General features: G+C 39.0%; 1 protein-coding gene across 1 annotated transcript in view; it reads left to right on the top strand.

Annotated features, from left to right (window-relative positions):
• CCDC80 (coiled-coil domain containing 80) overlaps positions 1–18,243 on the top strand; it is a 39,390-nt gene that overhangs the window by 9,997 nt on the left and 11,150 nt on the right. The window contains exons 3-4 of the mRNA XM_027868394.1: positions 6,301–6,457; positions 16,270–16,406. Coding sequence (XP_027724195.1) covers positions 6,301–6,457; positions 16,270–16,406 — 294 coding nt within the window. The remainder of the gene's footprint in view (positions 1–6,300; positions 6,458–16,269; positions 16,407–18,243) is intronic.

The raw sequence follows: 18,243 nt of genomic DNA, 5'->3' as shown, positions 1-18,243 counted from the left end.
GCCAGACTTCCCATTCTAATCTGTTCGCTTTCCTTACGCAAACAAGCTTCATAATCCAGTGAGCCTGGGCTGAGCCAATGTTGCATCTGGGAAAGAAACATGGAAAAAGAACAGCCCAACTCTATTGAAGCCACAATACAAGTCCCACTTTACACCCACCACGTTGGACGGGTGCCCAGTGTAATTGCTAGACAACAGTGTTTACTGAGACTAGCACCCCTCCTTCCTTAGAGACCACTGGGATGCTTTTCTAAGAAAGAGGGAACTGGAAACCTTGGCTGAATCTGTTTCAAAAGCTGTTTTAGTTGTTGCCAGAAAGAAAACGAATGTTGTGTAGATGTCATTGCACAGGAAAAAAGTCACCAAAAATTTGAAATGGATACATTGTCCTCTTTACACATTGAATCAAACACAAGGAACAGAGAAGATGCTAAGGTGGACTTCTCGATTCAGCCGAACTGTAAATACATATTCACAGACCGATGGTGGGATTGTAATCTTGAGCTCCCTTACTCACCACCTTATGGCAAAGTCCATTCACGTTTGCCAATAACTTGACACAGCCAGTTAAGATTGTCAGAGGCACGAGTCTTCATCATGGGTAAAGGGAAAAGGTGCCTTTTAACTTCTTTCCTGGTTACTTTCTTAAAAGTACTGTCATCAAATCATAAGATCATAAATTTAGAACTGGAAGGAGACCGGAAAGTTCATTTAATCCAACCCCTCGTTTTGGAGATAAGGGAATTGAGGCCCAGAGAGATTAAAAGACTTTCCTGAGATCTATCTAGCATAGTCCCTGGTACATCTAGGGTAGGTCTGTGTCTTTTGGCAACTGGGCCATATCCATTTAAAAGAGACTCCAGTCTCTCTGGACTAGGCCCCTATACATCAAGGATAAATTCACAAGTCTGTCTATGATAGACCCCAGACTAGAATAAGCCTTCTCTGCCTGAAATCAGCGTTTGCATTTTTAGGTTGGGGCCTTGACTATCTAGGATACCTGCTTGCTTAGGAGAGGCCCCTGACATATAGGATAGACTCATGCCTGTATGTTATAGTTCTAAAGTTCTATTTCCCCAACTAGCCTGCAACTGTGTCATGCACCTCCTGGTATCCCCAGAACTTACTGCAGTGTTCTGCACAAAATAGACGTCCAATAAATGTTTACTAGTGTTCATATTTGTGATGATGACTTTGTGGTTCAGTCATCCTTCAGTCGTGTCTGACTCTTTGTGACCCCGTGGGGTTTTCTTGGCAAAGACACTGGAGTGGTTTGCCATTTCCTTCTCCAGCTCATTTTATAGATGAGGAAGCTGAGGCAAACAGTGTTAAATGAGATGCCCAGAGTCACACAGCTAGTATCTGAGGCCTGATTTGAACTCAGATCCTCCTGACTCCATGGCTGGCACTCTATCCACTGTGCTACCTAGCTGTCCCATGTGATGATGATGCTATAGCATAATTAAATTGCTTAATTCTTCCTCTTGGGCTCAGAAATTTTTAACCATGCATTCTTCAAGGATTGGATGAGTAGAAAAAAACTTTATTATCTTTTCCCTCATCCCCCTCTCCCTAAGGCCAGTAGACCCAGTGGCCAAGTGAGGACTGTTGAAGTATGATTGATACCTCCCTGCCCTACACCTTGATATGCCTCCTCTCAGGTTTACAAGGGGGCAAGGAAAGACCTTATGTCCAACTGTGGAAGAGGAAAGAAACTTTCTCCTTGTCCTTGTAGAGATCCAGCTCTGCTCTTTGGACAGAGGAAATAATTAAGTTCAGTATTAACAGGACAAAACAGTAATAATTATGAAAGTGAACAGGATATTATCCTTCTAAATCAACTTATATATGTTTATTGAGCATTTACAATGTTCTGGGCACAGTCCCAGGCACTGGGGATATGAAGGAGTATAATGCTGACTTCGAGGTTTTCTTGTTCTTTTTAAAAATGAATGCGTTCTAACAGCCATGCATATTAGCAGAGGTTCACATACCTCAGAACCAAAAGAATATGGCATGCCTTGCTCTTGAAGAACTTATGGTATAACTGAGGAAACAGGTAATGCACATAAAACAACAAACAATTCAAGGTAATATATGCCAATTGCCAAATGTGTGGTCCAGACAATGAATATTACAGAAATCAAAGTTGTGAGAGATTGGTTTGAGTAAGAGTGGACAGGGAAACTTCATGGAAGACAGAGGACTTGACCTGGACCTCAGTGATGGACAGGTCAGATTCAGGAAAGTGGAGTAGGGACGAGAGCTAGAAGAAGTCTGGGGAGGAAGAATACATGAGCATAAGTTGAGGTAAAAACGCCCTTTATATGTTTCTGCAGGATTGGATGCCTCTGGCTGGAGCACAGTGTTTGTAGAGGAGAGTAATGAATAATGAAGCTAGAGAGGATTAGGGTTAAGTTGTGGAAAGACTTGGACTTCAGGGTAAAGCTCCACAGTATCTCCTGAGATGAGATGGCATCTCATCAGCTCCTATGGATTTAATTTAATTACCATCTCTACATTGATGATTCTAAAATCTACCTATCCTGTCCTAACCTGACCTCCAATCTTCCATCTCCTTTTCAAACACCTAGAACTGGATGTCCAGTAGACATCTTAAACTAAACATGTCCAAAACAGAACTCATTTTCTTCCTCCCTAACCCTTTCCTCCAATCCCCTCATCCCGAAAAAAAACTTCCTTATTACTATAGAGGGCAATACCATCCTCCCAGTCCCTTAGGCTTACAACCTAGGATTCTTCACTATCTCTCACCCCCCAGATCTAAGCTGTTACGAAGGCCTGTCAATTTTACCTCTGCATCATCTCTCAAACATACCTTCTTCTCTCCTCTGTCATTTACACCACCCTAGTGAATGAAGACCCTCATCACCTCCAGCCTGGACTATTGTAATAACCTGCTGATGGGTCTGCCTGCCTCAAATCTCCACACCCCATCCTTCACTCCAGTCTACCCTCCATTCAGCCACTAAAGTGAATTTCCGAAAGTGCAGGTTTAATTATCTCACTCCTGTATTCGGTAAACTCTAGTGGCTTCCTGTTGCCTCCAGAATCAAATACAAAATGCTGTATTTGGCATTCAATACCTAGCCTTCATAAGTCAATACCTTTATACCCTAGCCTCTTCCTACCTTTCCAGTCTTCTTATACCTTACTTTCTACCATGTTTTCTTTCATCCAGTGACACTGGCCTTCTGGCTGTTCCACAAACAAAACCCTTCATCTCTTGGCCTTGGACATTTTCTCTGGATATCCCCCATGCCTGAAATGTTCTGCTTCCTCAAATCCACCTACTGATTTCCCTGTATTCCTTTAAGTCCCAACTAAAAGCTCATCTTTTGCAGGAAGCCTTTCTCACTCCCTCCTAATTTCTAGTGCCCTCCCTCTCTTAATTATTTCCTATTCATCCTATATATAACTTGTTTGTATGTATTTGTTTGTTGTATCTTCCAATAGATTGTGAGTTCCTTAAGGGAACGAATTTGTCTTTTGCCTCTTTTTGTACCACCAGCACTAAGCACATAGTAAGCCTGGCACACAGTAAGCACTTAATAAAGGTTTGTTGATTGATTAAGATAAATCAGTGTAGGGAGTGTGCTGTAGCCACTTCAAATTCAATGACCTGAAGGCCATTGTTAAATTTTCAGGATGAACATTTACACTTTGGAAATCAGCAAAAAATAAAAATAAAAAAAAAATCTACAAATCAGTGCTTGATTTACCATTTTGTTGATTGTCTAGATTTATGAAAGTGATAGCAAAAATAGCAATGATAATGATAGCTAACACTGATATAGTGCTTGCTATGTGCCAGGCACTGTGTTAAACATTTTATAATTATTATTCCATTTGACCTACTGATAATGAAGATTAACTTAATATATCTTGCATACATTTTTCTCTTTTCACTTTCTTCTTCCTTCCACTCATCTTTCTACTGTACACGATTAATATCTCAGACTTGTTCATAATAGCATTGAGAGTTAGAAGATAACTTGGAAATTATCTAATGCAACCCTCTTATTTTATAGGTGAGGAAACTAAGGTTCTAAGGTTCAGGAAAATTGTTCCTTTCCAAAAGTTCATTTCATGAACCTGTGTGAGTGAATAGAAAAGTGACAGTCAAGTGTAAGTTATGTAAATACATTTAGGGAAAAGTTGTCCAAACTCTATTGATAAGTTTATAGATGAGTTCAGTTGTGAACCAGAAAAGAATCATTGCTATCTCCCCCATGAATGTATACTCCTTGAAAGCATGGACAACTTTTGTCTTTCTGTGTATCCCATAGCATGTTACATGTGGTAAGCTGTTAACAGATGCTCATTGATTGACTGATTGCCTTATTAGACCCTGAAGATGCTGGCCCAATGTGCTTTGTTTAGAAAAGGAGACTCTTGCTGGATACCACCAAAAAAAGTTTAGAGAAAAAGAAAAAGGAAACATTATCCTATTAATAAAACCAAGACATATCTACTCCAAGCTTGTCCGCTCAAGGACTACAACGTGTCAAATTGGAATACCTCATGAAAGATGTAAGAATTTGGAGAAGATTCAGAGAAGGGCACTTAAAATGGTCAAGTGGGTGGAAGAGGCCTTGAAGGAAGGCTTTGACATGTGATATTCATGTAAGTTGATTTCTAAAGGTTCCCTAGAGGAAAGTGATCCCTTCAAGCTTACCTAATTAAGATGGAGAGGAAGGAGGTGATAGGGAAGGAATGGTCATGAAAGTAAGAAACTGACCTACTTTTTATCCTACTGTAAGAGGCAAGCACATCATTACTCTTCTTCTTTTTTTCCCCCTTCCTCTCCTTCTGCCAGAAGGGCTGGTGGGGTCCTGGGTGGGAACCTAGACTGGAAGAGATGTAAGTGAACCTGAGCAGAGAACCTAGCATTTAGAGTCAGAATACTTGGCTGAATGGACCTGGGTGCTCTTTTTTTTTTTTAATGTTTGCACAAGAGAAAATGTGTGGGCTCAGAGTTTTCTTTAAAGCTGTTTGTAGTGTTGTTTTATAAAGATACCTAATAGAGTCAATGGAAATTTAATTCTGTGTTCTGCATAAGGCCAAAAGTGTTTGGTCAGCAAAACTATCTAATCAGGCAAAATGAAGCATTATTAATATCATCTGGTGAATTTTTGACTAGTTTAATAGCCAGCAGAAAACATAAAAGTTAGAGTGGCCTTATTTAGATCTGAATCATTCAGTTATGGTAACTGAACAAGCTTGGTTTACCCTCACCCAATGGGGTGCTGTTAAATGTTTAACAACCAGCTCTCCAGTGAAAATGAAACTATACATAAAGCACTTTTAAGTTTAATCTGCACTACTAACATTTTCTCCATCACTTTCTTTTTTTAAATTTATTTATTTTAGTTTTCAATATTCACTTCCATAAGCTTTTCAGTTTTAAATTTTCTCCTTCCTCTTTCCCCTCCCCGAGATGGCATGCAATGTGATATAGGGTCTACATATACATTCATATTAAATATATTTTTACATTAGTCATGTTGTAAGGAAGAATTAGAACCAAGAGGAGGAACCACGAGAAAGAAGAAAAAAAACAAAACAACAAAAAAAGAGAGCAAATAGTATGTTTCAATCTGTATTCAGACTTCACAGTTCTTTCTCTGGATGTGGACAACATTTTCCATCATGAGTCTTTTGGAGTTGTCTTAGATCCTTGCATTGCTGAGAGGAGCCAAGGATATGAAAGTTAGTTATCACACGATGTGGCTGTTACTCTATACAATGTTCTCCTGGTTCTGCTCACTTCACTCAGGATCAGTTCATATAAGTCTTTCCAGGTTTTTCTGAAGTACACCTGCTCATCATTTCTTATAGCACAATAGTATTCCATTACATTCATATACCACAGTTTGTTCAGCCATTCCCCAATTGTTGGGCATTCCCTCAATTTCCAATTCTTGGCCACCACAAAAAGAGATGCTGTAAATATTTTTGTACATGTGAGTCCTTTTCCCTTTTTTATGATTTCTTTAGGGTACAGCCCAAGAAGTGGTATTGCTGTGTCAAAGAATCTTCATCACTTTCTTAAGCTTGAAACATCATCAAAACAATAAATCAAGCCCTGATTTGCAGTGCTTGCCAATTTCCAAAGTACAAATGCTCACACCAAAAGTTTAACAATCATCCCTCAGGAGCCAATTTGAGATGACTCCAGCACATCTGTGCATCACCCCACTCCTTCAGATTGCCACAGTAGAGGCTTCCTAAATGTTATACCCAGATTAACACTTTCTTGTTTCTATATCCCTCTAGCTCATCACTGCTCCCAAGGCTGAGAACAACATGTATGTGCAGCAGCGAGATGAATACCTGGAGAGCTTCTGCAAAATGGCAACCAGAAAGATATCTGTGATCACTATCTTTGGCCCTGTCAACAACAGCACCATGAAAATTGACCATTTCCAGCTAGGTGGTTTTAAAAAAAAATCATTACATTCTTTTTTCATGTCCTAAAAGGGGAGTGGGGCCAATCCTAGGGGAAAGAGAATATGAGAAATATAGTATCACTGCTGCTTCTTTTGTGTGGGATCACGGCTCTATTTCTTCCCCTCTCTGCTCCTTTTTTCCACAGATGTCCTGGCATTTTCCCATGTTTAGGCTGTAAAATGAAATTTATGGCATTTCTTGATGCTAGTTTAGAAGTCAGAGAAATTATGAGAAAGAGAGAAGGACCCCAAGGGTCTAGGGAGGACGCAGGGATGGGATGAAGGGAATCAAGGCATTTGCCAGAAATCTAACACTTTTATGTGGGTCCAGCTCCTCCTAGAGTGAAACCATTTGATAGATGTGTGCGCGGCATAGATATGTTTTGTGGACTGGACATAGCAGGTGGTTTACTCACTCACTCACAGACTCAGGGACCTTCCAGACTTCTTGGAACTCTTCAGTTCTTGGCAAGGCAGGAAGGGGAATTAACTAGAATTGAAAGAAAGTTGTTAGGGCTAAAGGAAAAAATCAACTGAAAAGATAGAGTGGACTGAGCTTGATGCTTTGAAAAAAGGAAAGGCCTTGACTGAGTTAGGTTCTTTGCAATTTTTTTTGTATTAATAATCCCTGTGAGACTGACGAATAATAAGTTCAGTGTTAAGGCTGTAGGCTATTATGACCTCATGATACTTTTCAGATATGGACTCAACATTACACTCCAAAATTTTTTTTAATACAGTTCTAAAGCACTTAAAAAAGAAAAAAAAAACTTTTGGCAAAATTCTTTCATTGTTATCATTTACCTCCTACTGCCACAGTCTGAACTTTTTTTTTTTGCCCAGAACTGTGATTTCATGGGTATCTATAGGGAATTCTCAGTGAGGAAACTGTCCCTGCCCATGCAGATCAATGCCTTGCAAATTAGAAGTTTAGCGAGCTGCCTGATGGCACTAAGAAGTAAGCACCTGGCCCATAGTCACACAACCAGGATGCATCAAAGTCTGGACTTGAACCCAGATCTTTACAGCCAGATTTCAATGTGCTATGCCATACTTCTCCTTGGACAAAGGAATAATACTTTACAAATCAACATTCTGTATTATTGGTCCAGTCAAAAACATTATTGATGCTAAATATATAGAAAAATAGGCTAAGAAGAAGATGGGACATTTATCTATGACGCAACCTATACATTCCTCTTCCCCTTTTGGGAGGAGTGGTTGGAAAACATAACAGGGGCTTGCCATTCATGGGATCTGGCTGCCTCTTTAGGCCTCTCTGTGCTTATTGTCCAGCCTTGATCAGGAAATGCATACTCTGGGGCTGGATTAAATTATAGCTGTTAAGTACTTGGAAGTCTTTAAAGAAAGGTGTACTTGTAGTGTGGGCTATTTCTATTTTCAAAGTTCTTTGCAATTGGTGGGATTTCTTACCTCGGCTTTTGTTCTGTGAGGGAAGGTGCATTATTATTTCTTTTTTAAAAGGTAGGAAATCAGGTGTTGGCTAAACTGATGTAAAAAAACAAATAGACAAAAACAAAACTTCTTGCCCCCTAACTTTTAGACTGTTATTTAGGCAGTGAGGTACACAATAAAATCTAATTAGATAAGAAGGAGAAGAATACTCTAGTGTAGAGAATTGTGCTAGGTAATTATGGAAATTGTCTAAGCACAGGGGATCCAGAATGTCAAATCTGTTATCCACCAATCCCATAATGTATTTTTTAAAAGTCTGTTATCTAAAGATGGCCTTTAGAAAGTCATTCTCTTTTCCCATCTAGATATCTATCTCTTTCCAAATGTTATAAGTATTTTGTGTTGCCTGGCAATTATGCAACATAATTCTATTGCCTTCTGGACATCTGGATCTAATGTGAATTGTATAGATGCCTGTGTTTTATTTCTCCTACATAGGGAGCCAGGCACTGTAATTTGGTTGTTTGCTTCCCTTGGATGACAGACTAGGCCTGCTTTTTTCGGGGACCTTTTTTTCTTTTCCTTTCTGAAGTCCTATATGCCTTTCTTTCTCCTCATTTCTCAACAGATTTGAAAGGAAAACCTACCACGTGCACACTAGTAAGCCAGAACTGACAGAACAGCTATGGGAAAATAAGAACCAGCTTGCACCATCATCCAAAATCTCAAAACTTTGGCCCTGACCAAAACTCAGTTGGAAATTGATCAGATGGCTTTAATTTTCCATTTAAGAATTTTTTTCAAGCATTTTTTCAGAACTTTCCAAATTTTAAGTGGGCCCAGAAGTAAAGGCCCTTATCCAATCCCAGTGCCATCTGTGCTCATGAGGCACCACACCCTAGCATGTGCATTCAAGACACTGCCAGAATCTAGGTAACATGTGAGTAAGCACCTAGGTTCTAGGGTATTCATCTTTCTTAAGTTGTGCAGGGTCAGAGAAAGAGAGGGAGTCAGAGAGACACAGAGACAGAGAAAGACAGGGAGAGAGACAGAGAGAGAGAGAATGAGAGAGAAAGAGAGAGAGAGATGGAGAGACAGGCAGAGACAGAGAGAGAGAGATGGGGGAGGAAGAGAGAGAGACAGAAACAAAAAGAGACAGAGAGACAGAGACAGAGACAGAGAGAGGAGAGAGAGACAGAGAGACAGAAAGAGACAGGGAGAGAGACAGAGGGACACACACAGAGAAACAGAGAAAGAGAGGGAGAGACAGAGAAAAAGAAAGAGAGAGAGAAGTGAAGAGAAAGGGGAGAGAGAGAGAGGGAGAGACAGACAGAGACAGAGAGAGATGGGGGAGGAAGAGAGAGAGACAGACAAAAAGAGACAGAGAGACAGAGACAGAGAGAGAGGAGAGAGACAGAGATAGAAAGAGACAGAGAGAGACAGAAAGACACACACAGAGACACAGAGAAAGAGAGAGAGAAGGAGAGAGGGAGAGAGAGAAAAAGAAAGAGAGAGAAATGGAGAGAAAGTGGAGAGAGAGAGAAAGAGAGAGGGACAGAGAGAGAGAGAGAGAGAGAGAGAGAGAGAGTTATTTTGCTTGAGCAAGTTCCAACCCATCAGGTGCATATCAGCTAGGGTGGTACAGGAAAGCCTGGAAATTGTTCCTTTAAGGCATGAGACTGGGGTTAAAAGAGTCCAATCTTTGAAAGAATTTCTTCACTGCCAATGCTATTTAAAAGATGCTAATCTTGGAGGAGAATAGTGAATACAGTGTGTCAGGACAATAGAATTAAAGGGAAAGTCTCCTCAAGAGAAAAGTAGCTGGCTGCAAACTCGTTTGTTCAGTAGAAGGAAAAGATAGCCTTGTTCTTTTTTGTCAATATAAAGGTATTTGTTTTGTTTGTTTCCAAACTCTCATTGTTTGTTGAGTTTGGAGATGAAAAGTGTGGGATAATCACATCTAACAGGTCAGTTTTTGAGAACAAGAACATAGTGGACCTTTTAAGGAAAGAAGGTCTTTGGCAGTTTATAGGAGGGAGATAGGGAGAGTTTCAGTAGAATACAGAAAGGGAGGTAGAGGATGTGGTTTAAGTGGGGGGTGAAATGAAAGTATGAAGAGGAATGCTACAGGTACCTAAACCAGGTGTGGGCAAAAAAAAGCCACAGGCAGTGTCTTTTCTTATAAGTAACAAAGGGGAGAATGACAGGCTACATCGCTCTCACAGGTAACAGCTGGAACTGCCTTCTTCTTTACCTCAATATTTTCTGTCCTGGATGACTTCTTTATGTCAGAGTTCTATAAAGTTGAATCTATCAGGGACCTGAGATAGATAAGAACACACAGATCCTTGTTACTTTTCCTCAAAAGCAGCCTTAGCAGGTTGACCACATACTAATTATTCTTTTCTTGTTGAGTCGTTTTTCAGTCATGTCTGACTCTTTGTGGCACCATTTGGGGTTTTCTTGGCAAAGATACTGGAGTGGTTTGCCATTTCCTTCTCCATCTCATTTTACAGATGAAGAAACTGAACCAAACAAGGTTAAATGACTTGCCCAGGGTCACACAGCTAGTAAGTGTCTGATGCCAGATTTGAATTCAAGGAGATGAGTCTTTCTCATTCCAAACCCAGCACTCTAACCACTGTTTGAGCCCTTCTTAGTTGACAATGAGTTATAGATGCTGCCTCTTGTCCCTGCCATTCCAAGGTGGCTCAAATCAGGAGTATATGCTGACCAGATGCTTTGTTTTCTGGAGTTTAATCATTGCACTCCTCTTTATTATTCAGCTTCTGATTTTAATAGTTTTCAGTTTGAGAGATTAGAAAACTACAGAGTTTAAAGCTGGAAGGAATGTTTGAGATCATTATTATTCTTGCTCTTGTTTAATGTTGTTATAAATGTATGTATATAGTATTACAATGGTTAGGGATGAAATGTCTCAGGGCAGGGGCTGTGTCTGTGTCATTAGATAGTGGCAATTTGTAGCAGCTATGCAGTGCAGTGGATGGCATGCTGGGCCTGGAGTCAGGAGGAGCTGAATTCAAATTCAGCCTCAGATACTTGCTAGTTTTGTGACCTTAGGTAAGTCACTTAACCCTGTTTACCTCAGTTTCCTCATCTGTAAAATGATCTGGAGAAGGAAAAGACAACCCACTCCAGTATCCTTGCCAAGAAAACTTCAAATGAGGTTACAAAGAGTTGGACAGGACTAAATCGACTAAACAACAACAATTTGTACAAATGCCCCTCGCTTCCACCTCACCCTTGTCTATGTTGCCTCCACTGACTCATCTGCTTCTTTTGTTCTCTGCCCCATATAACCACATAGCCATTATATCTAATATAATAAGAGAAATTGGGAGCAGGAAGAATTTTCTTTTGTAAAGAAAACAGATAGAAACTGTACTCTTCAGGTGGGAACAGAACCAGTTCACTGATGATGAAAGTATCATTCAGAAAACATCCACAGGATGTACATTGTTCTTTCCACATGCAAAGATGAAGAAGAGGGAGGGGGATTGTCTCCGCCTTCAAAGAGCTTACAACCTAGTGAATACTTTCCTATACAGTTAAAATTCTACAAGGGAAGTCAATCAAGGAAAGATGGGAATTTCTCAAAAACAAGAATGTTTAAGGTGCAAAAAGAACCAATTTAAATGTTAAGGAAAAAGTTAAACCAGGAAAGAAGATGGCTATGTCTACAAGGGGGAAAATCATTGACCAACTTAGGTTTTTTTTTTTTTTTTGTTGTTTTGTTTTGTTTGGAAAAAGATATATACAAGGGTTAATGGATATAATACAATGCACTAGTGTGGCCTGGTCCTCCCAGAATAACATTCAGGAGTACAAAAACTCTGAATGAACTAAGGCTAGCAAGGATGGCTAAGAGCAACAAAAAGTTAGTTTTTTGTTTTGTTTTGTTTTTTGTATTTCCAATTCTGTCGCAGAAAAGAGGAAGATCAAAGATGTGATAGGCTGTTGGGGTGGCAGGAATAATGTAATAGATGATGGAGGGAATGTCTAATTACTCAATTCTTCGTATTTCTTTTCTTAACTAAGAAAAGTGACCTTTGGGTTACAAAGGACAAAACAAAAAGTGCTAATAAGAAACTAAAATCCAAGATAAGTAGGAAAATAGTAAGGAAATACTTAGTTGGCTTCAAGTCACCAGGCCAAGATCAACTACTACCTAGGATGTCAAAGGCCCTGGCTAATGTGATTGCTGAACTGTGTCTTTGAAAGATTGCAGAGAATTGTATCAAATAGATGATTTAGGATTGGAGAAGGACAAACATTGTTCTGATTTTTAAAAATGAAGAGAGTGGAGTCTGGAAATTAGAAGACATTGACCTTTACTTTAACTGGAAAAATTTGATATTTTATTATTAAAGGGATCTTTAATATATACCTTTAAAAGGAAGAATGACTAGTTTTTATCTCTCTCTCTCTCTCTCTCTCTCTCTCCCTCCCTTCCTCCCTCTACCTAATTCCCTCTCCCCCTATCCCCCTCAGTTGCTAGACTGTTAAATCAGGGAAATGGTATAGACCTGGTTTACCTGGATTTTAGCAAAGAGTCAAACAAAGTTTCTTATGACCTTCTTGGGGTCAAGGTGAGAAATACAAGTTAAATAATGGCATAATTTTGTGGATCTGGAAATGGTTGAATAGTTATACCTGAGAAGTTATCATTAAGTGGTCAATGTTTTCATGGAAAGAGGTCTCTCATGGAGTGCTTTAGGGACCTATCTGCTCAATAGTTTTATTAATGACTTGTATAAAGGCATAGATACATGGTTACCACATTTGCAGATGATACAAAGCAAGCAGGGTGGAAGGAGGATTGCTAATCCTTTGGATGACAGTAGGCTAAATCTAATCAATAGGCTAAATCTAATAAGATGGAATTTAATAGGGATAAAATAGAGTTTTAAATTTGGGTTAAAAAATTTACTTCCCAAGCACAAGATAGTAGAGCCAGAAATTCACTTGAAAATATTCTGGGAGTTTTAGTAGACTTCCCCTCAGTGGGAGTTCAAGGGTGTCATAAGACAGCAAAGAAAACTAACTTTTCTTAGATTGTGTTAAGAGAGGCATGGAAAGCCGGGGGTTGATAGTTCTGCTGTGTCTACAATTCACATCTGTATATTGTGAGCAGCTCTGAGCACCACATTTAGGCAGGACATGGAGAACCCCCAGAGGCTGGGGATCATGATGGTAAAGAACCTTGAAATCATTCCATTTAAAGGTTGACTGAAGGAACTGAGAGAGTTGAGGCTGAAGAAGAGGAGAGAGAGGAAAGGAACAACAACTGTCTTCATATGTATGAAGGATTGTCCTGTAGAAGAGATGTGAAATTTGGTTTACATTATCTCGTAATGTCAAATTAGAAGAGATGGTGGAAGTTGCAAAAAAGCTAGTTTTGATTTGCTCTAAGGAAGAACTTTCTAACAAATTAAAACTGTTCAAAAGTGACATTTAAATACATGCATGTGTGCATCTACACAGGCACACGCATGTGCATACACATGCGTGTATGTATGTGAACGTGTACATATACACACGTGTATATGTATGCATGCATGTTTATGCATCGTGCACTTATATGTTTTATATATACATGTGTACTATACATTTTATATACATGTATGTGCATACATACACACATACATATATATGTATACACATATACATATTTATGTGTGTACATGTGTATTTATAGTTTTGGGTGACAGTGAGGAGGCACTCACAAGGGGTTTTCAAGCAACTTTGCATAATCATTTATCTCTCACTTACCCTTTTTCTAAGCTACCCTTCCAAAATGGTAATTCTACCCCCACCCCCAATCTATCCCTATCACCAAGGGGTCTGTGAATAAATTTCAGCAGGCCCATGTACTTGGATGGAAAAAAAAATTCGATCTTTATTTCAATATTTTCATTGTAATTCTATGTGTTTTAATTTATGCATTTAAAACATTATGAGAAGAGATCCCTACCCTTCAATAGATTTCTAAAGGGGAATATGACAAGAAAAGAGTTCAGAATGTCTGCCTTCCAGGATGGGACCTGGGGCAAAAAAAACCCTACTTGCCACTCCTATATACAAGCCTGCCCAGAATATAATGGATTTTCTCCATCCTAGTCTCCCAGACAGACCATAGAATAGCTAAAACACCACAAAATGGGCTAATATGTGGTCAGTATCAAACTGAACAGGATAAAAGTTGGAGGGTTGTACAGGAAGATACACACACCCACATACATGCGTGTGTATATCTGTATGTATATGTGTATGTATGTATGCATGTATATTCAAGATATATAATCCATGCTTAGAGATGGGAGAGTTATGGATGCTCTTGGATAAAATTTCAAATATATGGCCCAAACTTGTGGGTGTGTTTTCAGATTGAAGCAGTCCTCTCTTTCACCTGGCATTGATTTAAATAAAATCAAAGAGAGGACCAATTTCTTTGGCAGGAGTTGTCCCAAGATAGACACGAGAATAACCTAACACTGAACTTGGTTGAGTTCTCAGCTTGTCTATCATGATTGTAGTGCTATCCTGTAACCCAGTTATAGTATTGGTCAATATTTCCATTGTTTTTCTTTGACAGTTTTTGCTACTTAATCACAAATATTCATTTTGGCCTATGACTCTCTCCAGAGCCTGGGAGAGAAGAATTTATCATGACTTTGGTTTGGTCAAAATCTCTTAGCTAAGTTTTTGGCTAGAAGGAAAGACCAAATCATGGAACTGAGCTTCTTGTCTCTCACTCTAATGGACCACATTTGTAATTATAGAGGTAATATAAACAGGTAGGGCCTTTAAAAAGTTGATTCTGGGAAATCTTTATACTTGGAAGGAGTGGTGTTATATGGAGCCAGGTCTTGGCTCTGGCTTTAATTCAAAATTTGGCTAACTAGATGGTCAACATGTGGTGAACATGGGAACTGAGAACAGTATTCTCACTAAGCAGGACTCAAGGCAAGATTTGTTAAGTTTTGCCATCAGTGTACAAAGTAACTTAGAAACATTATTTTTATTTAGTGCTTTGCAGTTTACAAACATGTTTTTTCATTTGTTCCTCAGAACAACACTAAAAAGTAGGCAATGTTCTATTTTTTCCAATGTTTTAGACATTTTTATTTAAAGTTTTGAGTTCCAAATTCTATCCCTCCCTCCCATCCTCCTCTCCCCTCTCTCTGAGATGACAAGCAATCAGATATAGGTTATACATGTGTACTTATGTAAAAATTTCCGCATTAGTCATTTTGTCCAAGAAGACTTGAACTAGAAAAAATTAAAGAAACAAAGTGAATAATAGCATGCTTCAATCAGTATCATTTCTTTATCTGAAGGTGGATAGCATGCTTCATCATGAGTCCTTTGGGATTGTCTTGGATCATTGTATTGCTGGGTTTTCTCTATTTTAACAGATGAAGAACTGAGGCTCAGAGAGGTTCAGTTACTTGCCCAAGGTCACCTCAATAGTGAATGAGTGATGGGAAGGAGGAAGGCAAAGAAATAAGCTTTTTTATAGTACCTAATAGGTGCCAGGCTGTTCTAAGCACCTTACAAATATTTTCTCATTTCATTCTCACAACAACCCTTGATGATAGGTGCTATTATTACCTACATTTTAGAGTTGGGGAAACTGATGCAAACAGAAGTTTAAGTGACCTGCCCAAGGTCATGTAGCTAGTAAGTGTCTGAGGTCAGATTTGTACTCAGGTATTCTTGACTCCAGGAGCAGTTCTCTACCCACCGTCTCTGTTCCTGGACAACAAATACTTTAAAAATGTAAGGTGTTAACTTTTGTTTTACTCTATTTCATGAAACGTAGTGGGGGGGGTGTTACAATGGATGTTCATTATGTTTTAAACCTCCATAATGGGAGTATGTATGTGGTTGTGAGTGACCGTTTTTTCTTTTCTACCTGTAGCAACAACAAAATAACAGTAATAGTAATACCTCACATTCATATACTGCCATAAGATTTACAAAATGCTTTCCTCACAGCAACCTTGTGAGGTAGGTAAAGGGTTCTAAATATTATGAAAGCATATAAATACTAAATATTACATTGCATAGAATAATCTACCATGAGATCATACCAACAGTTCTGTTTCACCCAGACCATTTGTATTATTCAGTTATGCAGTTGTGTCCTACTCTCTTGGGGTTTTCTTGGCAGATACTGGAGTGGTTTGCCATATCTTTCTCCAGTGGATTAAAGCAAGCAGAGGTTAAATGACTTGCCCAGGGTCACACAGCTAGTAGTGTCTGAGGCTCTACTTGAACTCAGTCCCATTTTCTATTTACTGAGCCATCTACGTGCCACCTACCCCATACTCATTCATATTTTATCTCCTTTAAGATAATGAGAAACCCATGAAGGTGCTAGATGATGAAGACTTAGTAGATCAGCATCTCATCAGTGAACTGAGGAAGGAGTATGGAATGACCTACAATGATTTCTTCATGGTGCTAACTGATGTCGACATGAGAGTCAAGGTAGGGATTTTGTGACCTAAGTTGCCATTCCCTAGTATGATGATTCAGATTTTCCTACAAATGGTTTCCTTTGACTGAAATGTATATATCTTATTCTCCACTTGATGTCCTATACATTTGCTGTTTCTGTTTTAGTGATCTAATGTTCTGTTCTAATGTTCTGATTCTTGCCATTTTTTTGACTTTCAAAAGTCAAAAAATTCTGACTATTCTCATTTGTGTCAAAGGTATGTGGGACTAGATTACCTTTTAGAAAACTAATGGTTGAAAATGCAAATTTGCCTATAAAACACTGTGGAGGAAGAAGAGGAGGAGGACAAATAATTATGAGTAGGATCACTTAACAAAGTGTTGAAGGGAAACAGTTGAGTTGACTTCAATTTTAAGGTGCAACAGAGAAATGTATTGTCAACACCATGGAAACCAGGAATCACTAATGGAGTCAGCTCTTTGGCTCTGGATAGAGAGGCATCCTCTACAGCTGGTGCCTTATTGGTATGCAGAGGCAGTAGGGGCTGAAATAATAAAGGAGGCAGCAGGAAAGTTGTAAGCTTCCGGAAGGTAATTAGGCTGTTTAATTTTGACCCAAATTCAGGCAGCTTTGCTTGTTCATAGAACAAGAATCAGCCTCAGGTATGCTCATTAGATGACATAAAGTGGCAGACTTTATTTAGCTTTATTTTGCTTACTGAAGAAAAATTTCCCTGACGTTGGCAAGAATTGGATTGTTCCGCATTCCCACTGGCTGTCACTCTTCAGTTTTTATAGCTCTGCCTTAGCCATATGCCAAGGCATAGTAGGGACAAGATGACATAGGTCACTATCATAATGATAATTGCTTCTTTTCAGCTAGCTTTTAGGGTTCTGACCCTGGAGTAAGTTTCCAAGAGCTAGCTCATTCTTTTTTATCCATACATGACTGCACACATTCAGTAAACATCATTTCTTATGTTAAAACCACTAGCCTAAGATCCTTTCTAGTTCCAAACTCTTATGATTCTATGAACTGTTAAATGCACAGCACCATACTACCTTTTGACCACTCTCTACACCAGTATTCCCCAGCCCCAAACTTCTAAGCATTTCATCCAGGTAAAATGCTTAAATTCATTCCTGTTGACTGCTCTATGGCTCTAAGTGTCTTAGGAAATGGGGCCTAGGAACTCAGGAGGAATAGCTATATAAGAAGAAGTAAATGAAGTCCCATCTGCGTTCCCCAGACATGATTGTGTCATATCTCTTCCTATTAAATACATGCATAGATAATTCTCATAAATATTTTTTAGGGATGAGGGAACAGGCATATAGCTTGATGGTTGTTCACATTTTCCCAGTTGCCTTTTGGTAATAAAAGCACTGTGATGATATTTTTCAAAGAAAAAAAAAACTTCATCTGAGATACTCTCAGTATTTTTAACATTATTTTGCCTCTCACAGTTTCTTCTGTAGGCATTTGGTCAGGATCACCCTCTCTCTTGGACTGAATTTTATAAAGTGTTGTTGCTACCAGATAAGCATCGTCTATCAGGTATTAAGGTATAGAGTCCAAGTGGAGTGATTTCACTACTATTACTGACAAAATAAATCACTCTCAAAATACCAGTAGATTTGTTCTATGTCATATCTGTTTGTTGACCTCTCGTTTAGGGGGATCTCACACTAAACTCTTGGTAGGTTCTTTTTTCCCACAACTATTTTTCATGATTTCTTAATCTTCTGCTGTCTTCCTCCATGGTGTTTTATAAACAAGTTTTCACTCCAATTGTTGTTGTTGCTGTTCAGTAGTTTTCAGTTGTGTCCAACTTTGTGACTCTATTTGTGTTTTTGTTTTTGTTTG

The sequence above is a fragment of the Vombatus ursinus genome, unplaced genomic scaffold (genome assembly GCF_900497805.2).
Source record: "Vombatus ursinus unplaced genomic scaffold, bare-nosed wombat genome assembly UNPS02001419.1, whole genome shotgun sequence".
NCBI lineage: Eukaryota > Metazoa > Chordata > Mammalia > Diprotodontia > Vombatidae > Vombatus > Vombatus ursinus.
This window is presented reverse-complemented; position numbering and strand designations above follow the sequence as displayed.